The 23,011-nt window shown below is 38.5% G+C and overlaps 1 protein-coding gene across 6 annotated transcripts in view; it reads left to right on the top strand.

Annotated features, from left to right (window-relative positions):
• The first annotated feature begins 1,671 nt into the window (after positions 1 to 1,671).
• LOC117298543 (rho guanine nucleotide exchange factor 7-like) overlaps positions 1,672 to 23,011 on the top strand; it is a 49,667-nt gene continuing 28,327 nt past the window's right edge. For 4 of the 6 annotated variants that reach the window (XM_033781852.1, XM_033781851.1, XM_033781855.1 and 1 more), the window contains exons 1-5: positions 1,672 to 1,962; positions 3,601 to 3,946; positions 19,361 to 19,425; positions 19,982 to 20,076; positions 22,121 to 22,216. In XM_033781852.1, coding sequence (XP_033637743.1) covers positions 3,733 to 3,946; positions 19,361 to 19,425; positions 19,982 to 20,076; positions 22,121 to 22,216 — 470 coding nt within the window. In that variant the 5' untranslated portion in view covers positions 1,672 to 1,962; positions 3,601 to 3,732. Of the gene's footprint in view, positions 1,963 to 3,600; positions 3,947 to 15,432; positions 17,467 to 19,360; positions 19,426 to 19,981; positions 20,077 to 22,120; positions 22,217 to 23,011 lie in introns of those variants that run through there. The other 2 variants (XM_033781853.1, XM_033781856.1) reach the window with 2 other exon arrangements.

Raw genomic sequence — 23,011 nt, 5'->3', positions numbered from 1 at the left:
TTAATAACTACTGGGGGTGTCATGGGGAAATATGTCTCCTGAGATTCAACAGAGGGCGCTATCATAAGAAGATGATAGTGAGTTCGCCGTATTATGGGGCGGGGAGGGGGGGGGGGCAGAATAATAATTATAGTGTGACAGAACCTCATGCCACAACATGTTGTAGGTTGTCGTGAAGATGAGAGATGTTTTTAGTTTCATTAATGTTTTGCCCGGTCAACAATTTGATAGGATAGACATACAAAATCAAGTAGGCCAGTAAGAAAGTTGTTTTAAGAAGCTGCTGAAGGTGTAAGTTTTACTTTCACCCCTCGATTACTGAGGTGTTTTTACTCGAAAGTGATTGGCGTGTCTGGAGATTGGAAGTTTACTTATATACATTTACTAGACCAAGTGACTGGGGTGCTAGAGGCTTTTTTTCATGACCGATAATGTCAAAATTTCGAAAAAAGGAAAGTCAAAATAAATTTCGAAAAAAGGAATCTATAGCGCCTGACCGAAAATGTCAAAATTTCGAAAAAAGGAACCTAGCGGCCCAGTCACTGGGTCTAGACATTTTACCCAAATAACCGTTTGTAGCCAAAAACAAAATACATTGTCGATCCGTCCAAAGAAAAGCGTTCACATTCGTTTTGTGATAATCTTCTTTTGTATTTTGCGATTAAAAAGTTTCAGAAACTGAGTGAGCTGAGAATAAACACTCCAAACTGAAGCAAAATGAACGACTGGTAAGGAATTTATTTTGGGAGGTTGTGGTGCTGTCTCGGAAAAGAACGTTATTGGAGGTTTTTGACTCTCTAAATGCTTTCATTTGTGTCCAGTTAGCTGGTGTTATCCTGATAACAGTTTCGTAGCTTTTCATCGTATGCTTTGAACTGTCATACATTTTACCAGGTGCACTTCACCTTGACCCTGATCCGAAACTAAACTAAACATAAGTGGGCGGGGCAAACGTCATACGCCCCTTTTTTTGAAAATTGGCCCCTGATATTATTTTAAACATTATCTTAACGTCTTGAACCTACTAACGTCTTTTCAAAGAAAAGTAACACTAATAATCTACATGCTTCCTCCATGATTTTACCACGATTTTTACCAAAACATTCCGTTGTTCACTTCAGTTCAGTCCTTCTGCCACAGTTACACTTCTAATACGGCTCTTGAACTTGCGGCTGGTGCAGCTCCGTGAAAAAGAGTTTGTTTTATTTTTTGTAAAAAGTGAAGTTTATATAAACTAGATTGTGAATATAAACTTCACTTTTTTAGTAAATAAATAAATAAACGTTTGTTTGTCGTTGTTTTTGGTTTTTTATTGTTTTTTATGTGTTTTTTTTAACTAAAAGCATAGTTTTCCAACCACTATCGCACGGTTTCTTAAAATTAAAATTCTCGCATCAAGTACGGAATCATGCGCGCGGTTGTACGTGTGTGTCGACTTGGTGACTTTGTCAAATCATCATGTTGAACATCCAGGGTGTCGAGTTTGTTGATTTCAAATTGACCGTAATAATGTCATGCAGTATAGGTGCCGAGTTCGCATGTGCTGAAAATAAGCCGGATGCCTCTTAACCGCAACTACTTGCGCTTTTAAGAGCCCACGTTATAGCATCCACTGCAGCAAATTTGGGCGCCCTTAAAGGTCAAAGACTGGTTTGTCGGCGCACACAACGCAGCGGGGGTGGAACTAATTCGAGCCAAAACAGCACGAAGTGTTGTTGTAGTTTTCTGGACTATTTCTCAGCGAAATATGCTACCTTTGAGGAAATATCCCGCATGCAACCTTTGTTGGAGCTTAAGAGGTGACATTATGGTGTCTATGTTTCACATTTCGTCTTTGTTCTGAGCCAGACTTTCAATAAAGTTACTGGAAGGATTTTTTTTAGGAGCGGGCGGCCATTTTCTTCTTTTTTTTCGGTGTGCCCAACTTCCGGAAACTTCAGAACATTAAGGTTTCATCGGCAGGTAATAATCAGTCGTTCAATGAGTTTCAATTTAATATTGTCACCTTTGAGAAAGGTTCTTGTGAAATATAGAAGGGATAACTTTCCGTATGGCGCCACCACTTTTTCACTAATTTTTACAAAAAGGGATATATCATTGAGGTAAATTAGATACTATATTATTTCATATCGAATGAAAAAGTGGTGGCGCCATACGGAAACTTTTCCGGGATATTAATGATGGTTTGTTGAAACATGTAATAATACTGATGTAAGTGTAACTTAAGGATAAAGGCAGTGGACACTTGGTAAATAGTATTGCTGATGAAGTAACGTATCGTAGTTTTCGCGAAAGAAGTGATTTTCCACGAATTTGATTTAGTTATAAGACTAAGAGACCTCGGAATTAGATTTTGAGGTCTCGAAATCAAGTATCTGAAAGCACGCTACTTCGTGTGACGGGTGTTTTTTCTTTCATTATTTCGCCTTATTTTTCTTTCATTATTTACTTTCATTATTTCGCCTTATTTTTAAAGGTTTGTTATTTTATGCATTATGTTGGGAAAAGTTTCTGAAATTCCGTATGGCGCCACCACTTTTTCATTCGATATGAAATAATAAGTATCTAATTTACCTCAATTAGATAACCCTTTTTATCATTTTTGTAAAAATGAGTGGAAAAGTGCTGGCGCCATATGGAAAGTTATCCATGTTACTTGTGTATTTTTTAGGGATGCTGTGATGAGGTACAACCATGTACATTGTATATTTTTCGTGTGATAACTGTCAAAGTGTCAGTGTCACAGTCGGCAGCATCGTGTAGTTAACTTTTCTCTATTTTAAAAATGGTTCACTATTTTAATTGTGACAAAGTAAACAATAATTGAAAACAATTTACCTAATGGGAGACTTTCTGGGACGATAGAGGGCAGCAGACTTACCGGGTAAATCCATTGTTCTCAGAATTATGCGCATGTTCAGAACTACGTAAACAATGGAAATTTACCCGGTATGTCTGCTGCCACCTAGCGTTGGAAAGTCTCCTATTGCTGTTGCGTGGCATGTCGTGGCCGAGCGGTTAAGAGCATCGGACTCGAGCTCTAGTGTTTGGTAAACTGAGTGAGGATAATTGCATAGACGAGTAAGGGTTAACCCTGGTGTTTCTGGTTCACTTACTGTACACTACTTTACCAAAAATCAAAAATTGTGTTTGCTGGTTTCTTCAGCCTTGTGAATGTGAGCTGCACCAACGATTAAGTTTACTTATGAGGTTTTATGACCGGTAGCCAAATAATGTATGAAATGATAATACTAAAATCATTAACAAATAATACTTTAGTGCAAAAATGTCTTTAAAAATGTCACATCACAAGTTGTATACTGTTTTTTTAATCATTTCTTGAAAACTATATATAGAAGGTTTTGGCTATATAATTTTTTCACTTCAAACATACACCCAAAATATCCTCAGGTTTTTTAAGTAGCATTTGGCTAGTATACATACCATGAGAGAATGCTGATCATCCCACCCATGTAAAAAATATTGCTTAGTTTTGTTTCATATAAATATTTAAAAAAAAAGAAAGATCCACATAGAGTGGCACTGTTCACTGGTTGTACATCATGTATTTATTGTATTCCTTTTCATTCACTTCAACAGAGATGCTCAACAATCCAGTAATCTGCTGACTCTAAGGAATGACCTGGTCGACAGTGCTATCTAGGTAACCCTGATCCAGCGCCCATACAGCCACTCTATTCCTAAAGGGGGGTAAGCAAACCCCCAGCCATCATGACCACCATGAATGACTTCATGGCTGACTGGACAATCAAAGTCGTCAAGGCTCGCTTCAACTTCAAAGGAGAAGGGGAAGACACTCTCCCGTTCAGCAAGGGGGATATTATATCGGTGACTCAAATGGTCGATGGGGGATGGTGGGAAGGAATGAGTAATGGTCAAGTTGGATGGTTCCCGAGTAATTACGTCAGAGACATCAAACCAGTTGGTAAGTGTCACTGTTCCTCGAGAGACTTAAACCGAGTAGGATTAATTTGAAACTTTGTATGGTGGAAGTTTTTACATGTTTGCGGTAACATCAAGTGATAACATCTTTTACCTTTCTATTGGTTCTGAAAAAAAGCGGTGGTTAACGACTCAAGTCATTAGTCGTTTACCACCGGTTCTTTTTATTTATAACCAAAACTACTCAAAAGGTATTCATACAGTGTTAACGCAAACCTCTCTTAGTTGAGAGAAGCCCATCTTTCGGACTTTAATTTTTTTTTTTAAGGCAGTGGACACTATTGGTAGATACTCAAAATAGTTATTAGCATAAAACCTCACTTGGTAACAAGTAATGGGGAGAGCTTGATAGTATGAAACATTGTGAGAAACGGCTCCCTCTGAAGTGACGAAGTTTTCGAGAAAGAAGTAATTTTCCACGAATTTGATTTCGAGACCTCAGATTTAGAATTTGAGGTCACGAAATCAAGCATCTGAAAGCACACAACTTCGTGTGACAAGGGTGTTTTTTCTTTCATTATTTACTCGCAACTTCGACGACTAATTGAGCTCAAGTTTTCACAGGTTTGTTATTTTATGGATATGTTGAGCTACACCAAGTGAGAAGACTGGTCTTTGACAGTTACCAGTAGTGTCCATTATCTTTAAAAGGAGTGTCGCGATTAATCTGGCATTTTACAAAGACAGCTTGTAATGATGTAACACGGATACAGGCACGGCCTTCTTGTGGTCTGCCATTTTGGGAGTCAAATTGGATTAAAATACCTTTCTCCGTGCATAACTTTAAGGGAATCTCACTTGTTATTTTGTATGGACAAATGATGATTGTTTGAGGTACCTGATGTACATGTATACATTTAGCTTTGAGGCAATGACAAGAACATTTTTCCTTTTTACACAATAATGCTCTTTAGGCAAATTCATGCCTGGAATGTCATTTTCTGAGAGGGCAAAGCCTCTTTTATTTCGCAAAGGGTTATTCTATGGAAAAGTTTTGAAGGGCCTCCAATGCCAAAACGAGGGCAATGGAAGCCATGACCTTGATGCCCTCTTTGTAAATTCCAGGCCTACAAACTCCTGGGCCGTACTACTATTACACTGACCACAGGTACTTGTGGGTGCATTCGTTTAACTCCCTGGTTCGACCCCCGGTCTGCCCCGGTACGTTCAAATAGCTTTGACGGGGCTCACCCGGGTCAGCCCCCCAGTGCCCTGCTTGTGGAGTGGGTCACTTGGGGGTGACCTGAGGTGCATACCGTTACCACGAGAGGGCGAGTGTGATCGTTCGATTAGCGCTTGTCAGGGGCTCACCTGAGTGAGCACTGCGGGGTCGACCCAGGGAAGCTAAACGAACGAACCCTGTATTTCAGTCACCTAAATTTAAAATGAGTTTTTGTGAAAAACAAAGTTGGTGTATATACATCCTTGCCATTCAGACATGGCCCGACCCACCTTATTAGACCTATCAGTGACCACTCTCTGGCAATACACAGCCTCGTTGTGAAGAGTTGTCGTCAAGGAAGTACTTTTAACTGAAAAAATGTTCCTCGTGTGTCATTTATGCGCTTCTTCCTTGACCTCTAAAAATGCACACAATGTAGACTTCAAGAACTCACAATTGAGTCAAGGAAGAACTTAAGAAGAGATCATCACTTATTTTGCAGGCTTTGTGACATTTTCTTCAATCATTAATTTCTTAAAAAAAATGTATCTTGTGACTTACATGTATGAGCGTTTTCCTTTTCAAACTATCAAACAACTCAGGGGTTGGACTTAAAAGAATGTTCAGTTTCTGTCAGTTTGTGGACTCCCTTTTTATCCTTCAACATTTGAGTTGTTACTGGTCACCATGCTTGGTGCATCATCAGCATCACCAGCCAGGGAGAAAATAATGTTGTTATTAACGTTGTTATTAAAATTTCAATAACAAATTCTGAGTTACATTTTAATGTAGATTGTCAAGTCAGATTGGCAAGATTTCTCCAACTTGGAAAGTCAGTGAAAGGTACATGAGTACATTCTATGATGTAATGTACATGTACTGTGAAGTTGCACAATCACCGACTTTTGAGTAATGAGTATGGTATCCTAACTGACTCATCAATTGGATCAACAGGGCTTAAAATGGATGTGGTCAGGGCACGCTACCTACGTCTGTGTGTACTGTATCAGGCCCGGAATTACACAGGGCCACGCCTCTGTTGCCCAGGGTCATAGCCTCTGTTGCCCAGGGTCATAGCCTCTGTTGCCCAGGGTCATAGCCTCTGTTGCCCAGGGTCATAGCCTCTGTTGCCCTGGTCTTGGCCTTGGTGCCCCTTCAAAAGTTTCCCATAGATTTTAAGATCTTCCATATATGGAAGTGCCCTTTTTGCAAAATGAAAATGGCCTTGCCCTCTGATCGTTGAAATTCCAGGCCTGCTGTATAAGACATCTAACAAATGAAAAAAGTGAACATTGGTTTAACTGAGTGAAGTATCAATAAAAACGTAACACGTACACGCAGCTTTTAATTTTATTTGTGGAACATGCCTCATGTACTGTATCATCATTCATTGTTTTGTGATGTATTTTACTGCTTGATGCTCCCAATATGTAGGACAGGCGACTGTCCAACAGTGATAATTATTGGACACCTTGCAGTGTCGTTTCCAAACTAATAATTTACAAATTCCAAAATGAGGCAAATTGTGTCACTGCAGACAAGGTTGTGGTGTCTACTGGTGTCTACATGAAGTCGTCCTCGTTGTTTAGAAGGGTTTAGAATTTTCAGAGTGTGGGATGGACGAGTTTCTGTGTCTGTTTTGTGTTTGTTGTTAACAATGACAGGGATCTATTGTTTGAATTACAAATTGTATTTTAAAATGCATCATTTGTGAAATCTGTCTGAGGGTCTACTAAGTACTTGGATCAGGGACTTCCCTCCAAGAGGCTCCAAGAGGCAATTAAACTTGGCTTCACTTCATCACTTCTTGAAGTGGAATACACATAGTAGTCCAGAAATATACTGAAGTGCATCAACGATTTGTCCACGCTCAGATATATGCATGCATTTAACGCACGCTTTTAAAACCAATTCACATCAGAAGCTGTGAATACTCACAATTCTTCTTACAATTATTGCTTACATTGTGTAAGCCAGTAATTGTTAACGCTTTGAACATGTTGCTTTTTTTGTACACTGATCTATTGTATTGACGAACTTCAGCACATAAAAAGTATTGGAAAGATCTACAACTTTAAAATAATTAACACTGTACACAGTCTACATTATGTGAGTTGGTGAATTTCAATCTAACTGTTTATTATTTAACAGGCAAGTTGAAATGTTTACTCAGAGTCACTGTGACTAAAAAAATATTAAAGGAACACGTTGCCATGGATCGGACGAGTTGGTCTATAAATTTGGCTCGAAATTACGTGGTTTTCCTTTTACTTTGCGAACTAACACGGTCAGCCATTTATGGGAGTCCAAAATTTGACTCCCATTAACACGGTCGGCCATTTATGGGAGTAAAAAAATTGACTCCCATAAATGGCCGACCATGTTAGTCAAGGTAAAAGGAAAACCGTGCAATTTCGAGGCATGTTTGTGTGAACCAATGTATTCAACTTTTACAACAACTGTCTAACCATATGCATTTTATAACAAACGGTTACAAACGCTTTTCAAAGACCAACCCATGCAAGGCAGAGTGCTCCTTTAACAAATTGACCAATATGATAAGTCGCCCGATACACATACAAAAAAATAGTAAGTAAAACAAAAGCAGTTCACTAATCACTAGACATGATTATTTGTTTTATTTTGTATACAAATTTGCTTTCATACAGTGTACAGTGGAGAGCCAGCCTGATTGACGTCAGTGTCTGATCGTTTCCTGGTTCATCCAGTGATGATTGTACCATACATGGCTGGCTGTACAGTGTACTGCTGAATGGTTAAGCCCAAACATGGATGTGAAAGTTGTAGCTATCCAAGTACCCTGCTTCCAGTCAATAGTAGTGTACACATGGAAGTGTGTCTACACTGCAATCGTAACCCATACAAATTATGTACAGTAGGTGACTTCCAACAAGGTGTCAATTTGTACATTGTTGTCTGATATTACATTGTAGTGTACATTACTAGTGCACAAAAATGTGTATAGTACGTAGGTGTGTGTACATGACATGTATGTAGTTGACATGTACGTACATGTAGTTGATAAGTGCGCAAAAATGTGTATAGTTCGTATAGGTGTGTGTACATTGCATTACGTACATGTAGTTGATAAGTGCGCAAAAATGTGTATAGTTCGTAGGTGTGTGTACATTACATGTACGTACATGTAGTTGATAAGTGCGCAAAACTAGTACGTAGGTGTGTGTACATGTACATGACATGTTCGCACATGTAGTTGATAAGTGCGCAAAAATGTGTATAGTACGTAGTGTACATGACATGTTTGTACATGTAGTTGATCAGCTGAATGTAGCTAATTATAAAACAATCTTCATCCACTTTCTCAAGTTAGGTACATCACTGTAGACTGAATGTGAGCCTACAGTATGCGCACTGCTAACAGTATGTCAAATATTGTACAGAAAATCAGGTACATACATAGGGTATTATGTACATCCATGTACTATACATTCGTGTACATCGTTAAGGCTACTTTAAACTTCTGTGGCATAAAAAACGTTTCACTTTTAAACTGATTTTTGCACATTATGTAGGGACTAGGGTCCTGCATTATGCGCTTACATGTACATAGTCTCGCATTATTATTTTTATTTTCAATACATTATACGTAAATGTAATGTACTACGTACATTGTAGGCCGTAGTGTGTGTGAACTAATTGTCAAAGTTTGTGAAATATGGAACACCTTGTGCGAGTGCATGTGTTGTACACATTTATGTATTTTGGGCCTGTAAGTGACCTTCAATATTTTTTTTACAAAAGACCCACCAAGCCTGGACTTCCTGCCAGGCAAGATTTGTACACAGCTCAATGAAAGAAAACGTACAAATATTTCATGAAGACTCTGCACCGGTCGTCTGTTTGTCAACCTCTTTTGATTATGAAGAAAGGATGGCACCTCAAAACTTGTGTACAGCTGTTAATTTTAAAACTCTTTTTTTTGTTATTATTATTATTTATCTTGAATGAAGATTTTTCATTGAACGAACACACAGGGAAAATTGTATGAAATTTCAATATTTCTCATACTGTAATGACCAGTGCAGTATTCTGCCTGCTAGAAAGGCCTAAAATGTACACGGTCACTCTTTTTTGTAAACAAAGATTACCCCACTTGGCTAAAATCACAAACTTCTATAAATGTAATTTAATGCAAACTCTTTAGTTATGTAGGCCTATGTAAATAATTGTTGATGTTTTTACAGTATTGCCCCTGAAAAGGATTTCAACAGTGTTTCCTCCAGTTCTCCTTTCGAAGGAAATCTTTGTTTTTTCGAACGATGTGTACATACACTGTAGGCCTATAATCGGTTACTTTCCATAAGTTTTCATAACAAAACCAGTTATTGTTAGCGAGTGTATTTTTAACTTCACAAGTTCCTTCTGAAACTACAGTCATACACAAAAAAAAAGTCATACATGTCTAAAAAAAAACTATAAACTTTTGAAATGGCTGCTGAATAGAAAATATATGATTCTGGTGGAAAAGGTTTAGATGTATGGATAGCAAATGGAATAAACTTTCGTATATGACATCAAGATATCAAAAAATAATTCATGCTTGGGTGAGCACTGCTCACTGAAGAATAAGTAGCCGACATCTTGGAGTGAATTTTGTAAGTTCCAAAGGACTTACTTACATGTACATGTACCTCTCACAAATTGGAAGGCTAATTACTGCACAACCTATTTTTCATACCCTTTACATAAGGGAGTAGTGCTCACCCAATCATGATTTATTTTCAGGCTTTTTTGTGCCATTTGAAAGTTGAGTCCATTGAGCTATAACGATACATAACCTTTTCCCCCAGAATCATATATTTTTTATTCGGCAGCCAGTTAAAAAGAGCCATGTCTTTGAAACAGCAGCCATGCCTGTAACCTTGATATTTTATGAGGTGTGTGTGGGCAGCCTGAATGTTGTTTGTTATTGTTTAATGTCAAGGAATCCATAATTTCAAGTGCTGTGCATTATGTAGGAGACTACTGGGGGATAGTAAGGACTGCATTTTTCATGGCGTTGTTCTCTTTCAGCGTGGGAAGTTATGTGGCTACATGTATGCTTCACTTGTCATAGTAAGTTTTACGCTAGCCTGAACATCTGACGTCACACTTCGAGGCTCGTGAACAACGCCAGAGACCTGCCTGCCTCCAGACCGGCGTTTGTTTTCACCTTTGACCTCGGTCACTTCACATAGAAATACGCAGTCAAATTCTATTGCGAACATGACAGCAGTGTACTGTATAGGCATATGGAATGCTCGTTTATATGATACCATGTATCATTGTGTCCAATGGAATCACTTGAGCTGCCAGCAGGGACCTGTTTTTAACCTTCTTGCGGATAAACACAGGGGCCCAGTCTAGTTATACGCTTTCATGTAAATTGTAAACACTGGATCAGTGAGGGTAATTTACATTCTAGTTTCTTCTTTTACTTTGTGAATGAGTTGATAATTTGGGGTGTAAGTTCACATGTTGTAGCATCACAGAATTGGTAAGAAAAAAACTTGTCACAAATAACACCTGATTGTGTAACATCTTTTTCTAAACTAAAAATGATGTTTAATTGTTGACTTTAAGTCTGGTTATTAAATTATGCTGAGATCAGGATATAGGAAGTGTCGTGGCCGAGTGGTTAAGAGCATTGAATTCAAACGCTGGTGTTTCTGATCAGCAGAGTGTGGGTTCGAATCCCCAGCCGTGACACTTGTGTCCTGACGCAAGACACTTAAACATCGCTTCATCTTTCGGATGGGACCTAAAGCCGATGGTCCCATGTGTTGTGTAATGCGTATACAAGAACCCAGTGCACTTATCGAAAAGAGAAGGGATTCGCCCTGGTGTTCCTGGCTGTGGCTGCTATATGCGCCTTAGCACCTTGTAAACCCTTAATACAAGGCGCTAAATAATTGGGTCTCAGAATTCATCACTGCAATAACCTATCTTTCTGAAATTTTGTATATAGTCTCAGCGCCTTCAGTACCCTGTTTGGTAGATACATGTACATGTATGTGCACTATATATAAGACTTCGATATTACAAATGTACATAAGCCTTACTTTACCCACCAGAGAATTGAGATCACTCTTTGCTTGTTCAAATAAAAATAGTTCTCATGTTAAAAACAGTTCTTTCTAAGCTTGGGCGATATCACGATATTATCGAATATCCCGATATTACTTTGGAATCGATTTCGATATCGGATGGATTTGGTTTTAATCGAAATATTGATATATCGCAATAATTGCGATAATCGCGATATATCGCAATATCGATTAAATATCGCGATGTATTTGCTAGCTGAGACATCTTGCACCCCATAGGTTTGGAGTAAAAGCAGAAGAATAGGTCATTAGAACACCTCTCTTATGCTATGACTGTCTCTTCTACAACTTTCACTTGGAGTTTGAAGACTGATGATGTCAAATTACGTTAATCGCGATTATATCGAATATCGCGATATATTGTCGGCGATATATCGTGAATAAAATAAATCGATATCGCCCAAGCGAAAGATTCTGGTCTTGTAAATGAAATTTTGGTCCAGTAAAAAGTTTGAGCTTCGAAACCCAGCATTCTTGCACACGGAAATTTACACCTCATTCAAGCTCTGTCATTTTTAGGGCACAGAACAATGAGGAAATAATTTCCATCTGATATACCTAACTTTGGAATTTGAGAGAGTAGATAGGCCTACTGTACGTACCCCAAAACAAATAAACATTACTCAAGGAAATACAACAGTGTTCATGTTATTAAAATAACACAAACGTGGACAAAGTGAAAAATGTCTTTCCTCAAAGTGTAGCCCCCTTAGCTAAACTTTCAAAAGGTCTTTAATCCATATTTATAGATGCTGGATTTACATATTGTACGACAACAAAGGCATTTTTTTTTTGGGGGGGGGGATTGAGGAAGTACTTTTATACAAGATGTTACTGTAATGTATGTCTACATATAGATCAAATAAACCCATAGTCAACAGGTCTGTCATGCACACTTTGGGCCGAAGATCAGGTCTTAAATCAAACGGAGGCCACAGAAGCATGGTCTTTGTTGCCCCCCTTTTGGCCTTAGTGCCCCTTCAACAGTCTCCCATAGACTTCAAGTTTCTCAAATGGAAAGTGCCCTTTACAAAATGGCCTTGCCCTTTCAAAGATGAAATGCCAGGCCTGAAGATGTACATGTACTATGTGTACATTTATCTACTGAATCAAGTCCATTCTGGGCTATAGTAAAATTCTGATAAATAATGTGTACATTGTGTAAGTACGTCATTTTTGTACACTTGATGTACGTGTGTATTGTACACTATAATAGCATGTACAATGATTCAACTTTTTGTTATCATTGTGAGAATGCAGATGTTTAATAATATTGTTTTTGACATGATCATGTATTACACACAAAATATTTGTGTTCTGCTGGTCAATGCACCTTCCCTCTGTACATTTCTTGAAACCCACACATGTCAATTAGACAGATTACCTTGGAAGGCAGCCAAAACTAAATTTAGCCCTTGTTGTTGAAGGGAGCCCTCTATTGATCAGTTTGATCCAACTTAGTCTTGCCTCATGTCTTTCAAACCCCAAAACACTATCTTGTTCACTTATTGCTCTCAAGTTTAGCTTTTTACACTTATTTCTGCTTTGAATAGAGACTTTCTTCAACATTTCAAAGTCCTGAATCTACTTTATAGTTGGTGGTGACGTTGTTCAAGACGGCACATTTCTTTGTGATGAGTAGATAAATGGACTTTCCTTTGACACTTTGTGACTCATGGTCTAAAAATATGGCTGTCTTTTAGTGTTGTCAGCCTGTGACATCTTCAGTTACCATTATTAATGAACGTAGTCTGCGCCCAGAGACGTGGAATGTCTGAAGTTTATGATAGATTTCTGTGATCGAGCTGGGTGGTATTATTATTCAGAACTTCTCGATGCTGAGAAAATCATTGTCAGACTGAAACCCTGACTACAAACAAAGTAAAGAAAAGAAATGTTTCCATAAAATGCACTAAGATTTTTTTTATTCTTTGAGAAGACGGAATGTGTTACAGCGATTTCGTGAATAGGCCAAACTTTGGCTTTGAAGTGCACATAAAATTACAACATAAAGTAAAGTTGGGAGAACTGTTTGCAAAAGTTCAGAAGAGCTGAGTGGCCAAATTGCAGGTTAAATTTTTACTAGATATCAGAAGTAATCAAATGGTCCATAGCATAAAACTTTATCTATAGGTTTGGACACATCGATAGTGTACATTGTATTCGGTGTGACAATCCAATGCCATATACAGTAAAACCTAACGCCAATTTATCCAGGGCCCATTTTTTCTGTGTTTTATGGTGTAATCTCTCAAGAAATGGCTAAAAATTAGAGGCTGAGTTGAAATTATAGGTTTAGGAGCATAATGAAGATCTCAACTGTTTTTGTATTGTCACCAATACAAGGATGATAAATACCACATAAAAACTTATAACACAGTGTTCCAGGAACAACGATTTACTTTTTCTGATTCTTATTTTTATTATTTTTTTTAATAATTTGTCAACCGAAACCTTAGTGACAAGAGTCTTGATATAAAATGGGTACATTTAAGTCAGGGTTCTAGACAAGCAGCCCTGTTGGGGACTCAGCAAGCTGTCCCTAAAAACTCAGCACTGACAGCAATTTGTCAATGAAGAAAACAGATGTTTGATTGAAGAAAAAAAAAACTAGATGCAGCATTTGCACTCAACTTTTATTTTTAAGTCTCAGACCAGCGGGGGGTCACAGTAACAGGGACTTGTCATGTCACTAGTCTACATGTACCAGCTTTTTCACTGGTCCATATATAATACATTCATAAGGATTCCTTTTAACACTCGTTTGTATGTAACTGGGATTTGAAGCCCTATGAGTGACCTTTGCAAGCAGAGGTTTGTGTACTCTTAGCTTTGGGAAGCGATTAAACCAGCTAGAATCTCTTGAACAAACCTTTTTACTGGTCCTCGAGTGTTTTACAATATAACTGGCATATTGGCAAATGGTCAACTGTTGAGTAGAGTCTATACGTACATTTGCTTCAGGAATCTTTAGATTTGATGTACAATGTCATAAACATCAAGGAGTACTTTTGAAAGCATCTAAAAAATTACCTCTACAAACTCTAAAATATAGAAATTACATACTTTTTGGGATGCAAAGATGGTAGATTACTGGTTAATGGTGTATTGACCCATTTCACCTGACGTCATCATCAGAAAAATCTTGAATGCGCCATACTGGTGGGCAATTTCACTCTGCGTTTTCATAACTCTATGCATAGAGTATGCTGTGCGTTATGCAGTGAAGTGCGCATTTAAAGCGACGCGGCGTTGATACACGTAAACCTTACTGCCCACCAACATGGTGAGCGTGCCATCAGTCGCCGTGTGTGACGCGCGTGCAAGGGGTCAATACGTACTTTTTCTTCATGAAAACTTTGTCTAGCTACACGTGTATGTATGTACATTCACAATACATGTAGATTTTTTTTTTATTATTTTGTTATTAATATTACATGTAGATTTGCTGTGGGGGCTTTATTTTGTTTTCGTACACAATACACTGTACAGTTGTACCATGGAGGAAGAATGGTTGTACATTTATAAGCTTGGGCGATATCGATTTATTTTATTCACGATATATCGCCGACAATATATCGCGATATTCGATATAATCGCGATTAACGAAATTTGACATCATTAGTCTTAAAACTCCAAGTAAAAGTTGTAGAAGAGACAGTCCTAGCATAAGAGAGGTGTTCTAATGACCTATTCTTCTGGTTTTAATCCATACCTATGGGGTGCAAGATGTCTCAGCTAGCAAATACATCGTGATATTTAATATATATAACGCGATATATCGCGATATATCGATATTTCGATTAAAACCAAATCCATCCGATATCGAAATCGTGTCCAAATTTATATCGCGATATTCGATAATATGATATCACCCAAGCTTAGTTGTACATGTATGACAATCTGTTATGTACACGATGTAAAATAAACACTGTGCAAGTTCCCACATGTGTAGGATGTACATGTACACGTACGTATACATATATTACGTGTGTACTGGTGATGTCCACAAGAAAAGTGGGTCAAGTTGTGTGTATCAATTTAAGAAACAATTCAAAACATAGACTTGTCTGTTGCCGATAACTTCCAAACCATGAATCTCAATTAATCTCAATGAATATTCATATGGTTAGAAGGTCGCCCACAGCTACACCAGTTCTCACAATGCCCCCTCGGTGGCTATTGTACTCCGTTTAACCCATCACCCATGACACCTGTATCACCAGCCACTGTCTACCATTCTCTGCTGGGAATGGTCTACCATTCTCTGCTGGGAATGGTTGCATTCTGATCATATGACAACAACAAACCCACTTGTTGAGGCTGTCATGCGGTTGGTAGTAATAGTGTTACAGTGGTATCAGTACACTGTCTATGAAGGGGTGTGTGGGAGTGTGTGTTTGAAGTCAGTGGCCTAGAAAATGGGATCGTAAACCAATAATATTGGTGACACTTTTTTTTTTTTCTGAGGCTGGCCGGCCGGCCACACAAAGTCAAGAGCATCAGCGGGATGGCATTGGATCGGATCGGAGTGCTTTGTTGTGTTTGCAGAACTGGAACTGAATTGATTTTGTTTGTTAGTCGGACCACGTTTGTACTGTATGTAGAGGTGTGCAGAAGGATCATGTTGGTTGGATTGATCAACTTGCAGGCTTAAACCACTAGTTGGTTTTTCATTGGTGGAAATTACTTAACGGTTTGTATTTGCCTGTGGTGATTCAAGATGCTTCAAGTGTGTAGGATACAGTGAGCTCCTGTTTGTTTGTCTTTAGAGGAAGAACTTTGATTCCACTGTGTGTGCTGTTGGATTTAAAACTCCACTCGCAGGCCCCATCGCCAAATATATCCCAGTTAGAAACTAGTGTGGTCTCAGGACATTGATCAACCGATTCAAAACCACTTTGTCTGCTGTGAAGGATTTGTAGTGCCACTCGTTGTCCAAGGGACCATCATCAAGTGAATTCAATACACAAGTTGAGAAGTACTTTACTGCACTGGGAAAGTTTGTTCTGTGCAGGTTAAATTTGTTTGTCGTTTCACACGGTGTCGCTTTCATGAAGCCTTGGAAGACGTCTCACATGAGGACAGGGAAGTAGTAACATCTAGATTTGTTACCCAGTTGTGCATTCTGCGATAGTTTAGACACTCTATATTGTTCAATTGATACAGCTACTATACAAACTGCTTTATGATGATCGGGTCTCATTTGTGTGTTCTGGGACAGTTTTTACTTACAACATATCTCATCAATGTTCATGTGATACTGGTACAATGACAAACTGCTTTCTGATTTACATCGTGTAGTTGTTGTGTTTTGCCGCCAAAGTGCATCATTAGTGTCAGAATTGTGTGTAATATTGACATTGATTGCGGTGCAGCCATCTTGTGTGCACCATTCACAGCAGTGTAACCAAAGTGAGGTTGGAAGGGAAAAGTAGTCTGACACCTCTGTGGTATATTGAGAATCAGTGTTCGTTGCTGCTGTTGCACACTGGGAACAATACAACATTGAAAGCCTCATTGGTTCCTGATAACCCTCAGCCGCTGTTCAGAGTGATTGACCCAGATGTAGTCCATGGAAGTAGAATTATTGTCTGATCATCCATGGTCAGCTGGCGGGCAGATGTTTCTTCTGGCGGGCAGATGTTTCTACAGTCTCCTCCCAGACACACCTTGAACATTGTCAGCCTCTGTTGATTTGACATTGGAAGTTGTTAAAAGTCTTCTGCCAGTCACATGCGACTCATTGTTTCATCTCAATAGATCAGAAACATCTCAAGTCAATGACATTCAAACTATAGAGAAAGATGTTCAAACCAACTACATTGAGACTAATTGCAGTTGAAATAATCAAAAGAGGATTACAGAATGGTATAGGCCCTAGTTGTTAAAGTGTTTCACTGTGATAGACTACCTCCATGGATAGAATTTCAACAAAATTTCACCCGGACTTTATTTGGCACAACCAACAAAAAGACTAAACTCTGTAAACGTTTCGATATGGGCTCTCAAATCTAAGCCGACTTTCTCTAACAACTGCTTGTGAAGAGAAGCCAAAACAAAAGTAATTTTCTTGACCCGTCGACGTTCGCTCAATGTGGATTTATAAATTGCGTACCAATGCAAAGATGAACTGTTGTTTAAGGACGTGCACCACCAGCCCTCTTGATCTCGGACCAGGGAAGAGGACATACTTTTTTGATTACAGTTCATGTACGTGAGATTGAAATTTTGAATCCTTAAGGCCGAGTTATGGTTATAGTCAGTGGGCGATGGAAATCTTGACGCTCGATCATAAAAAGACACAGTTTTTGGGCCTCAGCGATGACTATAAACTGTGTTTTTTAGGATAGCGCATAAAGATTTCCATCGCGTGACCGTATATTAACCGCCCTTCTGCCGCCCTTTAAGTTTACAGTTACCTTTCTCAGTTTTGAAGATACTGCATTACATGTATATGTTCAACTGTGCATACAAAATGGCACACCTTGGTGTGGTAATCCAGCAAACCATAGTGCGACACTGTACTATGATTTTTGCTCTGGCAGAAGTGACACTCAATGGGCGACGTTTTGGGACACTTGGTGGCAGCAGACGTACCGGGTAAATCGAAAGTTTTTGGAAATGTGCGCGAGCTAGATCAACATTGGAAATTTACCTGGTACGTCTACCTACATGCCACCTACATGTATGTAGTGTTCCCAACGATCACCATTGATCTGGTGATATAAATTTGTTGTGCCTTCAGTTCAGGGCCCAATTTCATATAGCTGCTAAGCACAAAAATTTGCTTAGCATGAAATTTTTGAAAATCACGTGAAAATTTGTATGGTAATCCTGTTTTTATCGAGACAAAAATTTCATGCTAAGCAAATTTTTGTGCTTAGCAGCTCTATGAAATTGGGCCCAGATGTTTTAAAAAGGAACGAATTGCCTTCGGATTGGCTGAATTGGGCTATAAAAAGTGTTTGATAATATGAAATGGAAATGGTTGGAAAGATGTTTTAAAAGTAGAATATAAAAAACACATAATGAGTCACACACATGTCCCTCTAAACTCTGTGGTTTCCTTTTACATGTACTTCGTGAACTTGAACTGTACTTGAACTGATTATACAGTTCACGAGAGAAACAAATTGAAAATATAGGAAAAGATTTTTTTTTAATTCATCAATATTTTACTGGCCCAGCCCTTATTGAATTGTTACTCTTTGTGAATGAAATAATTTATGTTGACCGGAAATCCTGTCCTTCTGTAACCACCTTTGTACCTTTTTTCAAGGAAGTGGATTGTTTCTGACTGGTTCCCACAAAAATTACAGGGGAAAAAATGTCCATGTCATCATTAAACCATTTTTTGTATTGATCATCAAATGTTGTGGGCTGGTTTTGATGGATTGGTTGACCTGTTGGTACATGTACATGATGGAATGTTGAGCTCGCTCAGACACTTCTTACTCATACAATGTACATATACATTGTTACCTGTTGTGGTTTCACTGTTCAGTCATGGTTGGAAGAGGTTCTGCGATTTCCGCCTCCGTTTTTAAAACAAAAAAACGTTGTCTGAACATGAGTAGGTGTTAGGCCTGGAATTACATACACTGTAGGCCATGACCTCATTTGCCCCTGGTCTTGGCCCTAGTGCCCCTTCAAATGTTTCCCAAACAACACATGTAACGACTTTAAAATGTTTCCAATGGAAGTGCTCTTTTCTAAATGGAAATGGCCCTTCCTGCTCATATAGTTGCAATTTGTGGCTCAATTCCAATTTTAAAACTAATGATTAAAGCATTGATTTCTCAGGATTTTTCAGGGTTTTTTTCCCTTCAACATCTTCTTTAAACTACATATGAGTTACAAGTTTTTGGAATAAGTAAAGTATCCACCACATTGTGTCCTAACCTGTAAGTTTTTTATTTCTTAATATCCACTGAGTATGTAGTAAACTTTTTAAATAACAACATCTGGGCAGTTCTGGTTGTAGAGGAAGGGGGGAACCCAGTACTGAGTGCCATCTTCCGGGATTCTCAAAACTCGTCAAATCTCATTCTTGAAGTAGACCAATGATGGATTTAATGTACTTTATGGTTTTCCTTTCTTACAGACGGTCCATCTCAATCCAAGGAAGGAGCTATAGAGGAGACAGAGAAACAGAAGTACTATGAGGAGGTAAATAAACCAGCACTTCTTTTGCTAGATAAAATATTGCACATAATTCAATTTAATAAGTTTTAAACCCTTATAATCTTCAAAACTCACACAGCTCTCAGATTATGAAAAAGAAAAAAAAAAAAAAAAAAATTAAAATATCAACTTTTTTTAAATGTCACAATATCTATGCACTGGCCTCAAAATATGTCTTGACACCCACAGCAAGAGACCTTTATCACAGTGTGGTCATCTTGTTTTTTACTCCATTCCAACTGATTGTAACCAAACTGAGGCTGGACGAAATAATAGTCTGATGCCATGTTTGCGCAATGAACGTAACCATTCTTTACTGTTATGGAAACAGGGAACATGACCAAGATGGTGACAGCGTGATGAAGGTCTATTGCCCTGATGCCCTGTGCTTTTGCCGAGTTCCAAGACAACTTTACATTTTTCTCAGAATGCCCTTTTCAGAACTCGGTTCAAGGCCTAGTCTATGTTTGATATGAATTCATTTGAAATACATCCATGTTCAGTGTACTTTGATTGTATCACCAACTTTTCTTTCTTTCAGGTTGTACAGTCACTCCTGGAGTCAGAACGTCGTCACGAGCAAGAGCTAAGATCATTATTAACGTCGTATTTAAGGCCGCTAGAATCTGCCAATATGTAAGTCATTCCTCAACATGGTTTCCTTTTCCTTATAGATCGTAATACCCCCTTCCCATCCTCCTTGCCCCTTCCTTCCGTCCTCCCCTCCCTCTAACAGAGAAGTTTCAAACCAGAATCCAGTCACACTGCCGCTTCCCTCCTCTGTGATGATTCTTCCTCCAATGACTTCCGAAGCGTATCCTTCCATCAAAAGTGTGGTTACGTGTTTGCCTGTTTAAAAGTTTCCTGCAAGTTAATATTTGATATTTGCAGTTAGTATAGAACTTACACATATCCACCCTGCTGGGTGTTTAAGGCGCAGTAAAACCCCCCAAAAAGAAAAAGGAAAAACAGACGCAACCAAGTTAGCGATAAAGATAAGTTTTGAGAAGAGATTTGAATTTTGTGGTACAAAGACAAGTTTTAAGATTAAGTGGTAGAGAGTTCCAGATGCGTGGCGCATCTGAAGAAAAAGACCTGTCACCCCTGTCGAGACTTGGGTTCAATGAGGAGAAGCATGGAACTTTATACTTTTCTTGCAGTTAATACAATGAGCAACTTTCAGTACTTCTAAACAACTATTTTAATATGTATGAACTGGACTCTTAATTTCCATAAAGAAAACCTCAAATAGACCTTATGCGTTGACATCATTCAGCCGCCATCCTAGAGGTAAACGGATGGTGAAACAATAGAAACACACAGATTTGTCCGCACAGCGAACATCAATTAGCCATGTTGAGTATCAAAGTGCAAATAAGTTTAAAATCTCCTCTTATTGTGTTAAAACAAAGTTGAGTGCATTCTAAATCTTGTGTCAGCAAGGTTTTTGTTTTCATTTTGAATCTGGTCTTCTACCAAAAAATCTGGTCTATTAAATATTTTTAGCTACAAGCCCTGCAGTCTTGTAGACTTTCTCTCCAAAGTGGAGCCCTGGTACAAGACCTTTGGTCTAGTGGAAGTTCAACCCCTGGTATTTTATGACAGTCAAAGGTGATCCCGCGGTGATACCAATCGAATGATATTTGATGCCCGGCATGACAGCGCCAAATAAGATTAATACTGTATTACTATGACGACGGAAATTCTTTTTCTTCATCATCAATTCTGACGATTAACTCCCTACCGCTGGTCACAGCTTGTTGCCGTTGCGATAACATGCAAGGGCAGACACCAGAAAGACCAAATAAACAAGTTGGGAAAGAATCTCGGGCTATTTTCACATTGAGTGCACTGTACCCTCGGAAAAAGGAGGAAAATGATTGGATTCTGTCTCCGCTTGCGTTTTATTTATTATAATAGTTGATTAATGAAAACCAGGGGTTATTGTATTCAATATGGATAGGGAGAAGGCGCCTGAGGCGAATAAATAAATACCTTTACCATTAGCCCTGCGAATCATCTTTGAAAACAAACAAACACAAATGTCATTTTAAAGGAACATTACAGAATTGGTCTTGCTAGCAAAAAAGTTGCTGGCAGTGTAAGCACTTGATGTGATCCACCATATACATAAACTGACAAACCTGTAGAAGTTTTAGATCGATCGGCCATCTGGATCATGAGAGAATAGTGAAAAAACACCCTTGTCACACGAAGTTGTGTGCTTTCTGATGCATGATTTCAAGACCTCAAATTCTAAACTTGAGGTCTCGAAATCAAATTCATGGAAAATTACTTCTTTCTCGAAAACTACGTCACTTCAGAGAGAGCCGTTTCTCACAATGTTTTATACTATCAACAGCTCCCCATTACTCGTTACCAATTGAGGTTTTATGCTGATAAATATTTTGAGTAATTACCAATAGTGTCCACTGCCTTTAAGCCCGGTTCATACTTCCTGCGAATGCGAGTGCAAAGTGAATTTGACGTGAGTTTGTTGTCACAACCTTCCTTTCGCAGCTATATTCGCAAGTGAGTTTAGCAGAGCTGAACTGCTGCGAATATTCGTTGCGAATTTTGTGACGTCAACATTCGCTTTGCATTCGCAGGAAGTATGAACCTGGCTTTACTGAGATTTTTAATACCATTCTCAGTATTTTGTATTATTTTCCCTCTACAGCTTGTCAGGTAGAGAGTTTGCACATCTCTGTGGTAATATTGAAGAAGTGTTAACTTTCCAGCAAACGCTGCTCGCAACGTTAGAAGAAAATGCCAAGTAAGTATTTAGTCCGTAGTCACTCTAAGCTTGGGCGATATCACGATATTATCGAATACCGCTATATATCGATATATCGATTAAATATCGCGATGTACATGTATTTGCTAGCTGAGACATCTTGCACCCCATAGGTTTGGAGTAAAGAATAGGTCATTAGAACACCTCTCTTATGCTAGGACTGTCTCTTCTACAACTTTCACTTGGAGTTTTAAGACTGATGACTGAATATCGCTATATATCGATATATCGATTAAATATCGCGATGTATTGCTAGCTGAGACATCTTGCACCCCATAGGTTTGGAGTAAAACCAGAAGAATAGGTCATTAGAACACCTCTCTTATGCTAGGACTGTCTCTTCTACAACTTTCACTTGGAGTTTTAAGACTGATGATGTCAAATTTCATTAATCGCGATTATATCGAATATCGCGATATATTGTCGGCGATATATCGTGAATAAAATAAATCGATATCGCCCAAGCTTAAGTCACTCTCGCACAGTATCTGTACAGATACTTTTTAATAGATTTGAGGATTAAAAAAAACACCCATTTGTTAAGCAATGTACATTGTACATACTCAGTACTTTCCCCTAGTCCTGTGAAAAAAACCACAGAGGTGTACATGACTTTTCCATTCTTGAGCAGATGCCTAGTACCGACTAACAGAAGATGCCAGGCAGTTTTAATCCTATCAGACAATTTAATAGATGTTAAACTTTATCCACGGTATTATTATTATTATTTTGTTTGTTTTATTTGTGTTTTTGGGTTTTTTTTGTGTTGGGGGG

The sequence above is a fragment of the Asterias rubens genome, chromosome 13, assembly GCF_902459465.1.
Source record: "Asterias rubens chromosome 13, eAstRub1.3, whole genome shotgun sequence".
In the NCBI taxonomy this organism is placed as follows: domain Eukaryota; kingdom Metazoa; phylum Echinodermata; class Asteroidea; order Forcipulatida; family Asteriidae; genus Asterias; species Asterias rubens.
The sequence above is the reverse complement of the archived record's forward strand: the minus strand, read 5'-3'. Positions and strand labels throughout refer to the sequence as shown.